This window comes from Micromesistius poutassou, assembly GCF_964030765.1.
Source record: "Micromesistius poutassou genome assembly, chromosome: 17".
NCBI classification, from domain to species: domain Eukaryota; kingdom Metazoa; phylum Chordata; class Actinopteri; order Gadiformes; family Gadidae; genus Micromesistius; species Micromesistius poutassou.
The window spans coordinates 1,780,272-1,800,814 of record NC_140287.1 but is presented as its reverse complement, the minus strand read 5'-3'; the positions used below and the strand labels follow the sequence as shown (position 1 = coordinate 1,800,814).

General features: G+C 44.5%; 2 protein-coding genes across 2 annotated transcripts; one reads left to right on the top strand and one right to left on the bottom strand.

The window, feature by feature from the left end:
- Window positions 1–356: 356 nt before the first annotated feature.
- On the top strand, window positions 357–10,869 carry metap1 (methionyl aminopeptidase 1). The gene is made up of 11 exons (XM_084482471.1): window positions 357–515; window positions 1,618–1,669; window positions 1,765–1,868; window positions 2,230–2,290; window positions 4,060–4,151; window positions 4,390–4,473; window positions 6,133–6,271; window positions 6,476–6,607; window positions 8,088–8,231; window positions 8,728–8,793; window positions 10,487–10,869. Exons 1-11 carry the CDS (start codon window positions 402–404, stop codon window positions 10,651–10,653), a joined length of 1,155 nt encoding a protein of 384 aa, XP_084338597.1. The 5' UTR covers window positions 357–401; the 3' UTR covers window positions 10,654–10,869.
- A 675-nt stretch (window positions 10,870–11,544) lies between these two features.
- Window positions 11,545–19,478, bottom strand: LOC311362603 (alcohol dehydrogenase class-3 chain L). Its single transcript, XM_084482481.1, has 9 exons — window positions 19,361–19,478; window positions 17,890–17,991; window positions 15,323–15,464; window positions 14,183–14,270; window positions 13,860–14,079; window positions 13,135–13,395; window positions 12,620–12,755; window positions 12,134–12,272; window positions 11,545–11,938 (listed from the first exon to the last, which is right to left on the bottom strand). Exons 1-9 carry the CDS (start codon window positions 19,376–19,378, stop codon window positions 11,914–11,916), a joined length of 1,131 nt encoding a protein of 376 aa, XP_084338607.1. The 5' UTR covers window positions 19,379–19,478; the 3' UTR covers window positions 11,545–11,913.
- Between the last annotated feature and the right edge of the window lie 1,065 nt (window positions 19,479–20,543).

Sequence of the window (20,543 nt, the reverse complement as noted above, 5' to 3'; positions counted from 1 at the left end):
CACACTAGAGCCGCTAGAGGTCAGCAAAACCCGCCGTCGCGCAATGACGTCGGTTAGGAAAGTGGAGTCGAATTCATTTTAAACAGTGCGGTCTTTTCCTATGTTCGAAAGGAAGCACCTTTTCATCTCTCCTTGACCCGATGACGTTTTCCACAAGGGTTAAGGAAAGGAGGCATAAAGGTAAGGAGGTTTGACTATTGGTAGAGGCCCCAGGTGTCCGAGGCATCGGGAACACACCATGACAGTTCTCCTCTGTGGGCATGCGCAGACCGCCCCTAGCGCTGGGGTCCTCTGTCACGCATGCGCAGACCACCCCCCCAGCGCTCCGTCCTGGTCCTCCTCCCTCCGTCCTCTCTCCCCCTCCTCTCTCTCTCTCCGACTCCACCCTCTCAACCGACGGCATGGCGAGCCTACAGGCGAAGGAGTGCGAGGCTGACGGCTGCTGCCAGGAGGCGAAGCTCCAGTGTCCGCGGTGCATCACCCTCGGGATCCAGGGCTCCTACTTCTGCTCTCAGGTACCGCGGCGTGGGGATGTTGTCGGGGCGCTCGGACGGCGGCGGTCGGTGCCCGGAGGCCTCGGGCTAGCCTAGCTAGCTCGGTGTCACCAACCATGTGTGTGTGTGTGTGTGTCTTATTTATGAGTGTCATGCTCTGCTCAATGGAGCATAACATCCAGACAGCGACTACGGTTAGGCTAGAGGGTTCATTCAATGTATTTGCCGATGAAGAGCCCATGGTAAATGGACTGCGTGTCTCTAACCAGTGGCCACTCGAAGCGCTTCACGAAACTGTCTCACGTTCACCCATTCAAGCACACGTTCACCCATTCAAGCACACGTTCACCCAGTCATGCACACACTCAGACGTCCAGCTCGTCAGGCGCACTGAGGGTTGGGCGTCTTACTCGGGGACACCTCAACACAGGAGGCGCCGGGGATCGAACTAGCAACTTTCCGGTTACCGGCCAACCCGCTGTACCTCCTGAGCCACATGCCCCCATGGGGTCCGAGTCTAGGTTAGAGAGCAGCCAGCCTAATATGGATGTTTACAGCCTTATTAATACATCATCATCATAATAGATAACATCATAATACATACGTAACACAGCGACTCAAACTCCTCATCCTCTCTGTGGTCCTCACGTTTATCTTTGCACAAAGCCCATTTTTAGCATCATTTTATTAAATGGACCCTCAATATCAGTGAAGGGACTTGACTGTTGCTGAAGGATGTATGCACAATAACTGTTTCATACACTTGTATACAGGGCAGGCTGTACTGAATTATATGCATTCTCATAGTCCGCCGAAAGTCAAACTAATTATAGCACAGGTGTGTTTTTAATTGAAAATTAATCGTTTAGCATAATTGATAAAGTCGACGGATTAATAAATGGAAACTTAGTCATTGGTGGCAGGCCTACTTAAAATAGATGATATATCAGTCCTAAATTAAATGTGAGCCTGGATGAGATCACTTTCACTGATGGTTATGTTGGCCACTAGAGTGGTGGGACAGTTGAATGTACACCACATTGTGTTGCATCCTCTGCATGAAATGTCTTAAAGCATAAAGAACCCCAAGAGTGTCCACTTTAAGTGTTGTTTGCGTCCTCAGGAATGCTTTAAGAAGAATTGGGCGACTCACAAGTTGCTGCACAAAAAAGCAAGTATGTATTTATCAATTCATTCTCATGAGCACAACTCTCAGTTCAGTTAGAGAGAAACGGCTTGTTGCTGATCACTGCTGTCTGTGTTACTGTAGAGGAGCAGACCAACGACGAAGCCAACGACTGCACAAAGGATGTTAACACAGACCCGTGGCCGGGCTACCGCTTCACTGGGAAACTACGGCCTCACTACCCACTGGTAAGAAGCCTCCTGGGATCAGAAGAACAAGCTCCTAGATCAGGACAAGATCCTCCCAAAACTGATGTTGTTACTAGTCCATCTTAACGTCTAAAACCTAAGGTGATATCATAACCCTAACCCGTACCCTGATCAAGGGGACGTTTTGAAGATATGGGGATGAAAGTCCCAGGACCGATTTGTAGCTTACCGTGTTTTGACCTTTACCAAATTAAGAAAATGTAATAATTGCTGCATGTTATCTTAACCTGTATCAAATGAACAAAGTATAGTGTGCCTTTCCAAAAATGATGTGAATTAAGTTGAGTCTTGAGCTGCCAGCTGAATGAATTCTAATGTTGTGACGGTGCTCCTGGGGTAGACTCCGTTGAGGCTCGTGCCGGGGGACATCCAGAGACCAGACTATGCTGATCATTCAAGAGGTAATCTGAACAATACTCTCACACATAATGTTGGGTGCTATTTGAAAAAGGGTTGTTATTATCAAGCAGCCTGACTTACACATGGCGTTAGTGCCAATACCATTGAAAGGTATCTGTAAGAGCCTGCCTCTATGCATATTATGTTTTAAGATTGAGATGTAATACTTAATGTATACTCTACTAATGTGAGTATGCATGCAAGGCTATTTGATTAGGTGGGTAGAATACTGATTTTTTTTATTTCTCTGGCCTCCGTAAATGTTTCTGACCGGCGCTATTAAAGTGTTAGTAAGCATTGGCCAGCTAGACGTATTGAAGCATTGGAGGCTTAGAATATATAAGTATATTCTACTGGAATATGTAATTGCATCCACCGTGTGAATGACTACGTCTTGTCTCACGTTGATTAACATCATTCAACGAGCAGCAGTGGCTGTATTGTTCCACAGCCTATGGGAACACAGAGACTTTGCTTCCGTTTTTTAAGGTTTAAAACATGCTAAAAATACATTTATTTAAATTGGGGGATTAAACATAGCCAGTATAGGGTTAAAGGTTAAATCCTTTTGAGTAGGTGAGCAGCTTCAGGTCTCTGCCTGCTTTTAAAACCAAATGTATCATTCTGATTCATTCATTCATTCATCATTGTGTTTATTGTTTTCATTTAAGTCACTCTAAATTATCCACAGCGTAAAATGCAGCATTAGCCAAATTATAAATAGCCACACAACATTAGCCAAGTCCTATTTTAATAGTCAGGGTAAACTCAGAGGACAGTGACACCATTAACCGTTGCGGGGCTCAGGCCGACCTTATTTTGAAACAGTTGACAGCCGCTAGATAACAATTTCAAACATGGTTGATTGTGATTGTGGTTATTCTGTGTGAGAAATCACTGGTGACATCACAGCTTATCAGTGTGAGCCGGGTAAGTGAATCCTCGTCAGTGGTTCACCTAAAGTACTCTTCAGGCCTGGAGCTACAAACCCCTGAAGGCGCGCGGGACATCAGAGCGCTTTGATGGGTCCGACGGCCAGCAGGCGCCCTGCCGTTTATATTAGCGCCTAATGAGAAATATAACATAGAATAATGTTTCCTCACCAAGTGATAATACAAGGAGAGGATGACCTGGATCAACTGCATTTAAACATAGCACATCATGAACACAGTAGAGCTGTCAATCTTCCTCTATAATCCCCTTCCAATTGCATTCTTTATTATTTTTAATATTGTATATTATATTTTAATTGTAATGCTCAAATTGAGCATTAATTCTCACAGTTTAACACCTGGGTGAAAAGGTCAAACTCTGAATACACAGGACCTGTTGGTGGAAGGACGGAGCACCAGCGTCTCCATTAGGCTCAGGATTCCATAGGTTTTTTCACCGATTATGAATATGCTGCACATTGCATGTAGACTTTATTCTTGATCAGGCGTGACGTGAGAAAAGCATTTCTATGTTGGATGTTTAGTAGCGATCTCAAAGTATTTGAGCCTTATCCTTTAATCATGGTGGTCTCTAGGCGCCCATAGGTCCCACCGCCACTAATAACCATCTTAGCCCATCAGGTTACTAATGAATGCAGCAACAATTGCAATCTTTGAAATAATCAAAAATGTATTTTATCTAATTGAATGAACGATGAAGGATGACAACATTAACAAATGGTTGATTATTGGTGCTGAAGACTCCAGCCAGGAAATGTCGACGTTCAACTCATTGACAAAAGCTTCTTCGTCACCATGTTTGTGTTTGTCGTTAACAGGTATGTCCGAGTCTGAACAGACTTTAAAGGGGACATCGCAGATAAAGATATTGCCTCCTGAAGACATTGAAGGCATGAGAGTAGTATGCAAGGTATTATACGACGACCAGACTTGCTTGTGTTAGACTGCAGACTGTTGTGTTACTGACATAATAAATATATATTATACTATAGATCTGATCAGAGTGTCCACACTCACCGTTACTTTGGCAACATAACAGCCCTTGTAAACATCAACATAATCCTTAAGTCAATGAACTATCTACTGTATATTCTTCACTTTCATTCTTCAATTAGTGACTGCATTGTTCTCTTTGATGTGGACTCTAGCTGGCACGAGAAGTCCTGGACATCGCCGCCCTGATGGTTAAACCTGGCATCACTACTGAGGAGATCGACCACACAGTGCATCTGGTAATATTGACCCCCTGAAGGGTTCATATCTCTGTAGCCATGTACATCATGATACATCCCCATACACTATGTGTTCTGTCAATTCTATGAAAACAATGTCTACCCAAAATCACCCCATGCCTCGTGATTCTCTTTAACGTCACCTCAAAATAAGAAAATTAAAAGAAAGCAAAGAAATAAAAAAATTAAAAAAGGATCTTTAACCTGTAAAAGGCCGCGCCCCGTGGCTGACCGGAGTGTGTACCATTCAGTCCTGACCGCAGCGACCCGGGTTCGACTCCTGGTCCTCTGGTCCTCCCCCCTCCCTCCCCAGTCCTTCCTGTCTTAAGCCCCAAATACACAAAACAGCCGCCACTGTTATCCTGGCGAGGCGCTTGTGGGCGCCCGGCGACCCTTCACTGTCCTGTTGCACAGCGGCGCTTCCCCTGAAAACCAGTAGGGGGCGCTGTACCAACCACCGCAACCTAGAATGAAAATAAGAATACAACAACACAAATACATAATATATACAGAGGGTCCATGCAGCGGTGGAAGAGGAGAGCTTGGTGATACTTTTTTTAGTGGTTGCGTATGAGCTAATGCAATGTTGTATGTGAAACACATCACCCACCGTGGGGTTATGACAGACCCCCACTTCAGCTGCTCAGACACACACGTCCACTGAAGCATTCTGCTCCGTCGCCCACCTGAATCAGACGGGATCAGGGGGATATCAGGCCATCGGGGGGATATCAGGCCATCAGGGGGATATCAGGCCATCGGGGGGATATCAGGCCATCAGGGGGATATCAGGCCATCGGGGGGATATCAGGCCATCGGGGGGATATCAGGCCATCGGGGGGATATCAGGCCATCGGGGGGATATCAGGCCATCGGGGGGATATCAGGCCATCAGGGGGATATCAGGCCATCGGGGGGATATCAGGCCATCGGGGGGATATCAGGCCATCGGGGGGATATCAGGCCATCGGGGGGATATCAGGCCATCGGGGGGATATCAGGCCATCGGGGGGATATCAGGCCATCGGGGGGATATCAGGCCATCGGGGGGATATCAGGCCATCGGGGGTGCTGGAGAGACCAGTCTGCCAGCCCACCCAGTGGACCAGCAACAGTTGCTGATCTATCCGTCATACATCTAGTTGGACACTCCGCTTGTGATGTCACTCAAACATCACTCTCCTCCCCCGATATATATATATATATATGTATATGTATGTAGTTATCTCAAACAGCCCTACACCAAAGACATTCCATATCATAAGGTGCTATTCATACCAAATGTGCTAAGCATTAAATATCCTATGTAGCAATGATGAGATCGTCCTTTGGGTTAAAAGACCAAATAGAGCAACCTGAGTTAACCATGGAAATGAAGGAGGCAACATTATGAACAAATGAAATGCAATAACTGCACTTATTTAACATCTAGAATGTATCCAGATGTTCCAGAGCTACACTATCAAGAGATTTAAAACAAAAAGTCATGTTGAATCTGGGTAGATGGGGTAATGCACATTTAACTTCTTCCATTTGTGTTTCCATTTATATTCCCTGTCACTAATGACTCTTTTTTTACCAATTCCAAGTTGCCTTTTCTCAGGTGAGATACAAGCTGTTTTTCATAACTGTATTAATTGTACATTTCTGTCTGTCCAGGCTTGCACAGCAAGGAAATGTTATCCTTCCCCTCTAAACTATTACAACTTTCCGAAGTCCTGCTGCACATCGGTCAATGAAGTGATCTGCCACGGCATTCCTGACCGGAGACCTCTGCAGGACGGTGATATCCTCAACGGTCGGTCCCAAGTGGTGGAGGAGCATTTAGTGTGTGACCTTGACCTTGACCTTATGTCAAAACAAGATGACATACATTTCTACTATAAGTTTGGACTTCTTGATCCAGTTTTAAAGATTGACGTGCATCAGTTGCATCAAACATTCCGAAGCGGAGGTGGCTGTGATGTTGATATGTTGGTCTGATCCCCTGACTGTTCTGCAGTGGACATCACCGTCTACCACAACGGCTTCCATGGCGACCTTAATGAGACCTTCTATGTCGGGGAGGTGGATGAAGGGGCCAGGAAACTAGTTCAAACCACCTATGAATGCCTTATGCAAGCTATTGATTCAGGTAAGGTTCTAACGGCAATTATAAAACGGGTGGCTTAAATCAAGCGATCTGATTGGTTCCCAACTGTTGTATATTGAGCGTATACACACAGCTATGACGCCCGTTCAGTTTACAGAGTTCAGTATCACTCCGCGCCTAACGTGAACTGTTGTTTATTTATATATAAAAGCAATAGCATAGTTCACTGAAGCCTAAAAATATGTTGATTGCTGGAGAGGGTGGAAATGTTGTAAAGCAATAGGCACACGGTGAGTGAACTCGATAGTAGGCTAAATTGCCGGTGAACCGAGCTACCGTCTCTAGCCTTCTCTCTGAAGGACGCTACAGTGTGTTGCATAGCAACCGCCGGAGGGACTACTTTTTTGTATTCGTAAAAAAAAATGCTTTTCCGACTTTCTCACTTCTTCAAAATTGAGGGCGTCTATGACTTTCATTTCTCCATACTTACGTAACCGTTTTATAATTAAGCAATAGATCACTTGAGTCAGTGGAATGTGCTCACAGTTAAGGGGCGTTGTCCGTCCCGACACGCAGCGGAGGGACGGCGACCCCCTTCACTGTGGTATAATGAGCACATTCCACAGCCCGTCGTGATCTATTGCTTAAGTGACCACCCGGGATTAGCAGTCCCACAACATCTCAGAACCTGCCCTCTAGTGTGCGTCCAGATGAAGGTGGGCCGAGCAGCCCACCATGTGGTGACGTCCCAGTGGTGGGCTGGTACTGGTCCAGCCGTCATACGCTCCACATGCCGGTTGGTTCTAAACAAGGGTATCAGTGCAGAAGGCGGGGCTTAGTGTTGAGCCTGTTGCGTGGTGGACATCCCGTCGGTACCTGCAGTGATGGACAGAGCCCAGCCGTTACTATGACTCCAGTGTTACCGGGCAACAAATTGGAAAGGGAGACATTGGCCAAATGGGAAGATAAGAAAACAAATCCCCACCACCAGTTTCATAAAGTATTAATAAATGATTGTATTTAGAGATTCTCCCATCGCAAAAATCATGATCTGCCGATTGCCGATCACAGAATGTCAGGGGAATGGTAATCTATAATATATCTATAATATATAAATATATATGGAAGATTCCATATCTTTTATATATAATCTGGATAGCAGGCAAGCACCAGTTTCTGTTCCAACAGACTCTTTATTTCTTCTCTTTGGATCCCCTGTGACTGAAACATGTCGCTCAATGCGTCAGAATGTGTCTGTCCTATACGGTGCTGAAATGTGCCTGCCACATACGTGCTAGTTATGCAAGTTCTCAGTAAACTAAACTGAACGTTAAACTGCCTCCTTTGCCATCATTACAGTGACCCATGAAAGCCTGGCAGTGTAGCACAGTGTTGTAGACGGGAGAACTCATGCTGCCACTGGCAAGTTCCGATATTAATAAATCATAATCGGGTTCTCCGATCACGATCGACGTCCGATCAATTGGAGCATCTCTGATTGTACCTCTCTCTTCCGTTACAGTGAAGCCTGGGATTCGCTACAGAGAGCTGGGGAACATCATCCAGAAGCACGCCCAGGCCAACTGCTTCTCCGTGGTGCGCAGCTACTGTGGCCACGGCATCCACCGTCTGTTCCACACCGCGCCCAACGTACCACACTACGCCAGTGAGACACACACACACACACACACACACACACACACACACACACACACACACACACACACACACCGCCCAACGTACCACACTACGCCAGTGAGACACACACACACCAAAGTGAGCCAAAGTTCCTTTCCCCCAATTCCTTCTCAACCATGGCTGAGATAACTCCCACTACGAGTCTCGTTGTGGAAGTACCAGAGACGTCAGAGAACCCGACGCAGTCTGGTCTTTACACCAAATGGGAGCTTGCCTTATTGTGTTGTGTGTTATGTGCCATAACACCAACAGCAGAACGGTTATCCAAATAACAAAGAAGTGAACAATACTTGCGTTACAGTGTGTGCGCACACACACACACACACACACACACACACACACACACACACACACACACACACACACACACACACACACACACACACACACACACACACACACACACACACACCTTTGAAGCATGTATTTGTACACCAAGCTTGATTAGTTTCTCTTCTTTTCAGAAAACAAAGCGGTTGGGGTTATGAAGCCTGGACACGTGTTCACTATCGAACCCATGATCTGTGAAGGTAGGTTATACACTATTATAAAACGGGTGGCTTAAATCAAGCGATCTGATTGGTTCCCAACTGTTGTATAATGAGCGTATACACACAGCTATGACGCCCGTTCAGTTTACAGAGTTCAGTATCACTCCGCGCCGAACTGTTGTTTATTTATATATAAAAGCAATAGCATAGTTCACTGAAGCCTAAAAACATGTTGATTGCTGGAGAGGGTGGAAATATTGTAAAGCAATAGGCACACAGTGAGTGAACTCGATAGTAGGCAAAATTGCCGGCGAACCGAGCTACCGTCTCTAGCCTTCTCTCTGAAGGACGCTACAGTGTGTTGCATAGCAACCGCCGTACACTTTGCCGGCAGCCAGGAGGGACTACTTTTTTGTGTTTGTTAAAAAAAATGCTTTTCCGACTTTCTAGCTTTTTCAAAATTGAGGGTGTCTATGACTTTCATTTCGCCATACTTACGTAACCGTTTTATAAAAGCAATAGATCACTTCAGTCAGTGATATACGGTCATTATACCAGTTAAGGGGGTCGCCGCCCCTCCACTGCGCGTCGGGACGGACAACGCCCCTTAACTGGTATAATGACCGTATATCACAGCCTGTCGTGATCTATTGCTTAAATTTATACACTAATATATACCCATGATCTGTGAAGGTAGGTTATATATATTATATGTAGGCAACGTTAAAAAAAATGCTTTTCCGACTTTCTAGCTTTTTCAAAATTGAGGGTGTCTATGACTTTCATTTCGCCATACTTACGTAACCGTTTTATAAAAGCAATAGATCACTTCAGTCAGTGATATACGGTCATTATACCAGTTAAGGGGGTCGCCGCCCCTCCGCTGCGCGTCGGGACGGCCAACGCCCCTTAACTGGTATAATGACCGTATACCACAGCCTGTCGTGATCTATTGCTTAAATATACCCATGATCTGTGAAGGTATACTAATATATACTAGGGCTGTCACTTTTGAGAAAAATCAAGAGACCGTAACAGAGATTCAATCACAAATGTATTACATATATTAGCATACGGATATGTCACGTCATATTCAAATGCATATTCAAATACCTAATAAAATGTGACAGCCCTAATATATACTAAGCTCTACTTGGTATCCTTATACTTATACTTGGTATACTAATGTGTACTAATACTTGGTATACTAATATATACTAAGCTCTACTTGGTATCCTTATATATACTTATACTTGGTATACTAATATATACTAAGCTCTACGTGGTATCCTTATATATACTTATACTTGGTATCCTTATATATACTTATATTTGGTATCCTAATGTGTACTAATACTTGGTATACTAATGTATACTAAGCTCTTCTTGGTATCCTTATATACTTATATTTGGTATCCTAATGTGTACTAATACCTGGTGTCCTAGTACTGAGCTGTACTTGGTGTCCTAATGTGTACTGATACCTGGTGTCCTAATGTGTACTAATACCTGGTGTCCTAATGTGTACTAATACCTGGTGTCCTAGTACTGAGCTGTACTTGGTGTCCTAATGTGTACTGATACCTGGTGTCCTAATGTGTACTAATACCTGGTGTCCTAATGTGTACTGATACCTGGTGTCCTAGTACTGAGCTGTACTTGGTGTCCTAATGTGTACTAATACCTGGTGTCCTAGTACTGAGCTGTACTTGTACTTGTACGTGTGTTGCAGGCGGCTGGCAGGACGAGACGTGGCCCGACGGCTGGACGGCGGTGACGCGCGACGGGAAGCGCTCGGCCCAGTTTGAACACACCCTGCTGGTCACCGAGACCGGCTGTGAGATCCTGACCTGCCGATTGGACGACAAGGGCGACGCCCACTTCATCAGCCAGACTTAAGGACTCTGATTGGATGATACATCTCTAGTTCAGAGAGATAGAAGTTGATACACACCTCTCAATAAGTGGCTCCTTCATCTGTGGCTGTCCTCAATCTTAAATTGATATCTTGGTCACTCCAATGTAATGGAAGTTCTTGAATGTGTTTTAGTACCAAGTGTGGATCCGTTGTTTCACCATTGGGGATTATTCTATAAATCTGACATTTAGTGATGAGTTTGTGTGTTCTAAAAGTGGTACTTTTAAATCCAGTTCTCTTACGGCTGTCGTGACAATTGGACAATTAAACGATCAATCTTAGTTTCTAGCAGCCAGTGTCACCGAGCAGACTCCTGAAACTCAGAAATACTGACCACAAACCTTCCCTAAACCCCCATTTACTTGATTAAATTTTGGCTTTTGAAATAATGTCAGAAATGTAATTGAATAACATTTAGTCTTTCAAGTGCTGAGATTTTTAATATTCTTTGTGTAGTGCCCGTTTGGTGCTTCATGAGTCGGATTCCTTGTGTAGCAAATCAAGCCTTAACATTAAAAGATATTTGCTGGATGATAAAAACTTTGTTTCTCAGTCCAGTCCTTAAAATGTGATGCAACATCCAATATTTCCAGTTAGACTTAGGCTACTGGTTACCAGACTAAAGCTACTGGTCTGCTTCAGGTAACCAGACTAAAGCTACTGGTCTGCTTCAGGTAACCAGACTGAAGCTACTGGTCTGCTTCAGGTAACCAGACTAAAGCTACTGGTCTGCTTAAAGCTACTGGTCTGCTTCAGGTAACCAGACTGAAGCTACTGGTCTGCTTCAGGTAACCATTTCAAAGAGTTCATTTTCCAGTTGCACTGATGGAGACTGCTTCAAAGTAAAATCAAGACAATGAAGATATAGGAAATGATGGTGATACAATTTTATATTAACGCATGGAGTACGGTTCAAATCAAGTAACCACCATCGGTATAACATTCCATTTGAATTCCTATTTTAATTGTCTCCAAATCCTCTACAGGAGTTTCATATGTTCCTTCCATCATTAGGTGATCTGGAGGTGAGGCCTTCGGTGGGTCTAGTAGTTGAGTTTCATATGTTCCTTCCATCATTAGGTGATCTGGAGGTGAGGCCTTCGGTGGGTCTAGTAGTTGAGTTTCATATGTTCCTTCCATCATTAGGTGATCTGGAGGTGAGGCCTTCGGTGGGTCTAGTAGTTGAGTTTCATATGTTCCTTCCATCATTAGGTGATCTGGAGGTGAGGCCTTCGGTGGGTCTAGTAGTTGAGTACGACACGAATACTGGAAGATAAAACAAGATTCGACCGGGTGAGCAAGTGGCTCAGAAAGTATACGTGGTCTTAAGGGGTCAGTCAGACGGTTAGACCGCTGCGTCTTCAAATAGAAGTGTATAACGTCATGTATCAAGTGCTGCTGAGTGGTGAACTTAACGTATTGAAGGCAGTTTGTTTTCACACTTCTAAAGAAACAACTTACCATTTCCCAGCGCCCATTAGATCAAATCCCTCGTGGATCTTCTCAAAGGGCAGAGTGTGGGTCACAAATTCATCCACCTTCAACTTTTTGTTCATATATTCATCGACGAGTTTTGGGACGCTTTCAACACTCTTGTACCCTTGAAAAGAAGAGACATGAGTTGATCGACGGGACACTGAAGTGGAAGTCCTGAATTTCCCTCCCAGGATGAATAGTGTTCATACATTTCATTATAACGGTGCTTTCAACTCGACCCATAGCGAGATATATCCCATTCATTTCAATGTGCACTGGTGGAATATTTAGCCACCGTTCTATATATTTGGAAATTCAGGAATTTTCTGAAATGTTATTTCTGCAAATTCCCACAGATACAGACAATCGGATCATAGACAACCTCCACGTGAAGAAACACTGCTCCTGAAATGCAAACATTGGCGTACAAAGTTAGGTACAGTACTGGCAACCCTACTCCCAACTGGGTACCTCCAAACGCCGTGCCTTTCCATGTGCGTCCGGTGACCAGCTGGAAGGGCCGTGTAGAGATCTCCTGCCCTGCCGCCGCCACCCCGATGATCACACTGGTGCCCCAGCCTTTATGACACGCCTCCAGGGCTGCTCTCTGGAGAACCATGGAAACAAGACGGTACGCTTTTCAAACATAGGTAAAAAAACGACATTTGTTCAAAGAATTCAATTTCAATTGAATGCAGGATTTGCCCATTTCCATTTTATCTACATTTTATACTGTCAATCGTTTTGGAATTTAGGTTTGTAATATCAGAATTGAGACTTTGCCGGGTATATTTGAAAATACGAGGAAAGTAAAATAAAAGACAGCAAATAAAAAAGAACAAAATATTGAACCAGAAGAATTAAAACCTAATATTAACACATATTATAAAGAAACTAAATTCTAAAGTATGTAGGCCAAGTATGAGGCATGTACACTAAACATACCATGTTTAGTCTGATTTACACACGTCAATGCTTGTACTTGCCATGATCGTAGTGTTTCCTACACACTCAAAAGAGTAGTCCACCCCTCCGTCGGTCATCTCCACCAGGACCTGCTCGATGGGCTGGCTGTGATCCTTGGGGTTCACCAGCTCCGTGGCACCAAACTCTTTAGCGATTCCAAATTTATCAGGGTTGACATCGATGGCGATGATGCGGGCCGCCCCGGCAGCGCGGCAGCCCATGATGACGGCCAGGCCCAGCGCGCCCAGCCCGAACACTGCACAGCTGGAGCCCGCCTCCACCTGAACCACCACCAGCACAGTCCTGTTGGTGGTGGTTCAGCTGGAGCCCGCCTCCACCTGAACCACCACCAGCACAGTCCTGTTGGTGGTGGTTCAGGTGGAGCCCGCCTCCACCTGAACCACCACCAGCACAGTCCTGTTGGTGGTGGTTCAGGTGGAGCCCGCCTCCACCTGAACCACCACCAGCACAGTCCTGTTGCCGTGACGGGGATTTGAAAGTTTCTGTTTTTCAAAATAACTTCTTCTGCAGCAAAGAAAGGCTTTCTTCAACTCAATACCAGAAGAAAAGAAAGAAAAGAGCGCTTATCATTTAACTGCATACACAATTATTCACTTGAATTTGGGGAAAAAAACAGCTCAGACCATTTCTAGGTAATGTTATTCTCCTTTAAAGTTCCCATTTGTTTAAATGACAACGGTACACAATGGAAATATACTTTAGATCCCAGACTTTCCAAACGGACCTTGGCAGTGTTGAGAACGGCTCCGTAGCCGGTAGAGATGGCACAGCCCAGCAGGCAGACCTTCTCCAGAGGGGCCTGCTCGTTCACTTTGGCCAGAGAGATGTCAGCCACGACCGTGTACTCTGAGAAGGTGCTGCAGCCCATGAAGTGGAACAGGCTCTGGCCGTTGCATGAGAAGCGCGAGGTCCCGTCCGGCATCAGGCCTTTGCCTTGTGTCAGCCTCCAAGAATAAACGTTGGCAGTGCAGATAGATAAGTTTATAAGCTATCGGGGAACATGATTACAAAATAAATGTTATGACATTTCTACACCAGTGCACAGACCTGATCTTTTGACACAAGTTGGTTTTGGGATTCTTGCAGAACTTGCACTCTCCACACTGCGGGACGTACAGGGGGATCACAGCATCACCTTAAAGACACATCTGGAGTTAAATCACCTTAAAGATACATCTGGAGTTAAATCCTCCCAGCATCACCTTAAAGATACATCTGGAGTTAAACCACCTTAAAGATACATCTGGAGTTAAACCACCTTAAAGATACATCTGGAGTTAAACCACCTTAAAGATACATCTGGAGTTAAACCACCTTAAAGATACATCTGGAGTTAAACCACCTTAAAGATACATCTGGAGTTAAATCACCTTAAAGATACATCTGGAGTTAAATCACCTTAAAGATACATCTGGAGTTAAATCACCTTAAAGACACATCTGGAGTTAAATCACCTTAAAGATACATCTGGAGTTAAATCACCTTAAAGATACATCTGGAGTTAAATCACCTTAAAGATACATCTGGAGTTAAATCACCTTAGAGATACATCTGGAGTTAAATCACCTTAAAGATACATCTGTAGTTAAATCACCTTAAAGATACATCTGTAGTTAAATCACCTTAAAGATACATCTGTAGTTAAACCACCTTAAAGATACATCTGGAGTTAAATCACCTTAAAGATACATCTGTAGTTAAATCACCTTAAAGATACATCTGGAGTTAAATCACCTTAAAGATACATCTGTAGTTAAATCACCTTAAAGATACATCTGGAGTTAAATCACCTTAAAGATACATCTGTAGTTAAATCCTCCCCATCCTTGCATGTATCATATAGGTGTGGATCAACCATCAATGACACCAGGCAACAGCTCATTCTAGATATCTAATCCATTTTATATACATATATACCTCTATTATTTGATTCTATTCTTAACCTGCTCCGTACCCCAGTAGCTGTATACAGCGGTATTCATGTAGTGCCTTATTGTTCTTCTGCATTGACGTGCACTGTTTCTATTCCTTTACTTTAGTGCTTTAACACCCTGACTTTCCCACAGCATAAAAAAAGTTTAATCTTATGTCATCTTAAAAAAAACCCACATCAATTCAGTCCTTTTACAATAACGAATGCCTTCGTGTTGTTGTATGTGCTGTTGGCTGGACGTGAGGGTAGAATACCTGCTTTGAACTTGGTCACTCCCTGGCCAACGCTCTCGACGACGCCCGCCCCCTCGTGTCCCAGCACGGCGGGGAACGCGCCCTCGGGGTCGGCGCCGCTCAGGGTGTAGGCGTCGGTGTGGCAGATCCCCGTGGCCACAATCTACACACACATTTGAACTCTTCATTTCAATCCACCAATCACATTACAGACAGGATTCAACATGTCCTGCGCCACACCTGAGGCTGCCTCTCACTGCTGGTGTGGGGCAGACCTTTGCTAGTGGTTTAGACGTTGTGCTGGAGAGCCCAGCCTTAACCCACTGACCCCAGACTGTGGACCTGCCTTAACCTTAACCCACTGGCACCAGACTGTGACCTGCCTTAACCTTAACCCACTGACACCAGACGGTGACCTGCCTTAACCTTAACCCACTGACCCCAGACTGTGGACCTGCCTTAACCTTAACCCACTGACCCCAGACTGTGGACCTGCCTTAACCTTAACCCACTGGCACCAGACTGTGGACCTGCCTTAACCTTAACCCACTGGCACCAGACTGTGGACCTGCCTTAACCTTAACCCACTGGCACCAGACTGTGGACCTGCCTTAACCTTAACCCACTGACCCCAGACTGTGGACCTGCCTTAACCTTAACCCACTGGCACCAGACGGTGGACCTGCCTTAACCTTAACCCACTGGCACCAGACTGTGGACCTGCCTTAACCTTAACCCACTGGCACCAGACGGTGGACCTGCCTTAACCTTAACCCACTGGCACCAGACTGTGGACCTGCCTTAACCTTAACCCACTGACCCCAGACTGTGGACCTGCCTTAACCTTAACCCACTGACCCCAGACTGTGGACCTGCCTTAACCTTAACCCACTGGCACCAGACTGTGGACCTGCCTTAACCTTAACCCACTGACACCAGACGGTGACCTGCCTTAACCTTAACCCACTGACCCCAGACTGTGACCTGCCTTAACCTTAACCCACTGACCCCAGACTGTGGACCTGCCTTAACCTTAACCCACTGGCACCAGACTGTGGACCTGCCTTAACCTTAACCCACTGGCACCAGACGGTGACCTGCCTTAACCTTAACCCACTGACCCCAGACTGTGGACCTGCCTTAACCTTAACCCACTGGCACCAGACTGTGACCTGCCTTAACCTTAACCCACTGGCACCAGACTGTGGACCTGCCTTAACCTTAACCCACTGGCACCAGACTGTGGACCTGCCTTAACCTTAACCCACTGGCACCAGACTGTGGACCTGCCTTAACCTTAACCCACTGGCACCAGACTGTGGACCTGCCTTAACCTTAACCCACTGGCACCAGACTGTGGACCTGCCTTAACCTTAACCCACTGACACCAGACTGTGGACCTGCCTTAACCTTAACCCACTGACCCCAGACTGTGGACCTGCCTTAACCTTAACCCACTGACCCCAGACTGTGGACCTGCCTTAACCTTAACCCACTGACCCCAGACTGTGGACATGCCCCCAGCTGACAAACATCAACACCACTCGCTTGCATTGAAAGCCTCTGTCCCTTAGTTTTTCCAGAATGGGCTGGTCCTTCATGGTTTTATGGTTAAAGACCATTTCCAGGTAGAGATCATACATACAGCCTATTTCAAGTAACAGCACTTCCCTTCTGTCTCTGTATAAACACAACATCAGGGGTGTTAGGGATGTTACACATCAATAGAGCTGCTAAACCACTCAATACGTGAATGTTTGTACACAATCACATTTTCTGGAAATACTTCCTTAACATTGCTACCAATAAGATTGACAATTTGGTCATGGCGTGCAATATAAAGTCCTTTGTACATAGTACAGCCACCTACAATATTGGCAACTGATTGGAGTTGACGGTGCATTAACTAACTAACTAACTATCTAACCACACTGAGTGCATTATACAGTGTGGACGGTGGTGTGCAGGGTAGCATAATGACACATTGTATTTGGTAGGTTGACCTGCAGTCTGGCTTTGACAGTGAAAGGATACAAGCTGTGGAATATTCTAGACTGTTATTGGATGCTTTTTGTTCTTTATTCACTTCCACTTCCCTTCACCCCAGCCCCTCTCCCTCCATGTGTGTTCTTTTATTTACTTTTGGGGAGGATGTCCTCCCCAACAGCAGTGTTTGTTTACATGGAGTGTGAAGCAGAGTGGTCGGCAAAGTCCAGGCATGCTAGCTTTCCCGGCATTCCCTGCACCCTGACTCTCCTTGCCGTTGTGTTCTGCAGTGTGTGAGGTGCCTCGGTGTGATATACAGTAGCCTCTGCTGTTACAGGTGGCTCTGTGACACACCCACTCACTCACTCACTCACTCACTCACTCACTCACTCACTCACTCACTCACTCACACACACACTGACTACTGACTAACATTAGTGAGCCACACAAGGTGTGGCTCACTAATGTTACAATGGGTACATTAGTGAGTCAGTATTAGTCACACAATGATTTATTTGTGATGGCTACTTCATGCTTTAGTTTCATACCGAAACTTTAATCTAGTAAATGAATAGAGTAGCACCGTGTAATAATGTGTTCACCTTCACGCGGACTTCTCCAGCCTGCGGGGGGGCCACCTCCACCTCCTCCATGGAGAGAGGTTTGCCAGCCTCCCACGCAACGGCAGCTCTGCATCGTATTGTCTTCAGAACACACAGAGGATGACATTGAACACACACACTAGTGCTCTTCATGTGTTCAGGGTCCAGAATGAGAACCTGCCACCAGGCAACGGCTGAGAGGTTTGATCATTTGGCAGGTCAAAACAGGCATGGTCATATATTAAAACAATGGTTTCCAGGCTGGTAGAGGAGACACAATTCTAGTTATTTAAAAAGTTATACACTTATTTTTTGACCTTGCATTATTGGGCCACAAACTGTGGGTGGCAGAGCACAAACCTTAGAAGAAGACCATGAATAAACTAATGTTTCAATGTCTATTCAAATTTAAATTACTTTCTATCTAATCAGTTTAGCCTCACTTGTTGCAGCTTTTTACTCGCTCAATGTTTTAACAGTTCATGAAGCCATTGATACTGCAATATTAGTAAAAAACGACATGGGGCGGAGGATGTAAAGTATATAGGCTGTATAACACACAACATATAGGATATAACACAACATATAGGCTGTATAACACACAACATATAGGATATAACACAACATATAGGCTGTATAACACAACATATAGGCTGTATAACACAACATATAGGCTGTATAACACAACATATAGGATGATGTAAAGTAGACTTTTTGGGGGATATTTTATGAGAAGCTCAAACTTGAGCTTCAAGGATTGGTGGACATTATGGTGGACATTATGGTGGACATTATGGTGCCAATAGTCTTATCCTGGGATCTTATCGTCCAGAGTTGTAAGCATGTTGAAACCCAGTGAAGCAAGCCGATGTGATTTGCAGTTGCAGTTGTGCAATGTTACAAGATGTTTTTACTTTCACCAATGCATTCAAAAGTTGCCCGTTTTAATGTCCCACGTTAAATGTGTTATTTTAAACCATCACATTTAGAAAATATGGTTCTCACATTACGAGAATAAAAATGATAATCTGATGCGTCGCTCTGTCTGCAGATGAGAAGCAATTTAAACAAACATCCCAAAGCAGGCATTTATGAATGCATCTTATCTATGCATTGATAATGTGCATTTATTTATGCATCTTATCTTATTATTGACTTCATAAAAGAGATGTTTATGTGAGTTTCCTATTCATTATTGATGCATCGTATCCATGTTGGTGATCATGTGCAGCAGTGGACTTCTTAAAAGAGTTTCCTTCACAGTCCACATTCACATCCAAGGCATTGAACCTATGTGTTAGTTCCGTTTAATAGTTTTTCGGCAGAGAAACTATAAATACTAACTTATTGGATCACATCACTCGTCAAGCAGATGCTTTGATTAAAATAAACTCAACCATTCTACATGAAGTTATGGACCAATCGCTGTTTGTTACGTTTTCTGGTTTTATTAAAAAATAACAACTCTTACCTTCCCGACAGTTGCCATTTTTGTACGACGCAAAAACTTGGACCAGTAAAAGATCCGAAGTGAGATCCAATTTATAGTCGTCGTGTCGTGTGGCGCCACACCCACATGTCAGCTGACCACCACGGCCCAGGAAACGGTCGACATGCGTGCGCAACAGTGTGGTTCTGGAAGTGAGAATCACCTTCATGTTCTGCATAGAGGTTTTGATTAAAATCCATAATGTCGTAAGTAACCATGTCGTAACTATATTGTGAAACGATGGTATTTTCTCCTTTGAAAGGCACGAGTTAAAGTAAGTGTTAAGAAAAAAAAACGTTTTATTCACGATGTCATTTGAGACCACCTGCTACTACACTACCCATAATGCTACTGTAACACGACGCTGTTGATTGGAGGAGCTCGCTGTCACCATGGAAACATGGACCGTCGAACTGGTTTACCACAGAGCAACCAGGATTTCACTTTCTAACATGATGCAGGTTTTTTTGAGATGAGGACAAGTGTCAAAAGGGGTGAAAATCACTACTAAGTCAGGCCATGATAATAAAAAAAATAATATAGTAATAATACTACACGCTATAATATGGTACAAATCAACCAATCAAATGGTTGATTTGATCACACAACAAGCACCAACGGTCAATGGTCATCGTCACTTACGCAGGGAGGGAGGGTTGGCAGAAGCGGACCGCTGCCGTGGTTGTGTGTGTGTGTGTGTGTGTGTGTGTGTGTGTGTGTGTGTGTGTGTGTGTGTGTGTGTGCGCGTGTGCGTGTGTGTGTGTGTGTGTGTGTGTGTGTGTGTGTGTGTGTGTGTGTGTGTGAAGATAAAGGCAAAAAAATAAATAGGCTAAAGGCATCTCTCAGGGTCATGAGGTGTATGTTACACGAGAGTTGCAAACTCATATTACCTGGCTCCCGTCTGGTCATTCCTGTGCTGCTCGCCACATTATTATTGAAATCATATTTTATTCCATTCTTTTATTTTTATACATAGAAGGCTCAGCTTTCTCCAGGGGTAGCTGAATGGTGTATGTGCGGTTAACCTAGTACTACTTATTATGGCATAACAGAATAGTGATTAATACATTAAAACAATTAATACATTAAAACAACGAATTGTAATGGATACAATATACAAACATTTGCAACGCTTAATGGCTTTACGTTGTGTTCGGCTAAACAG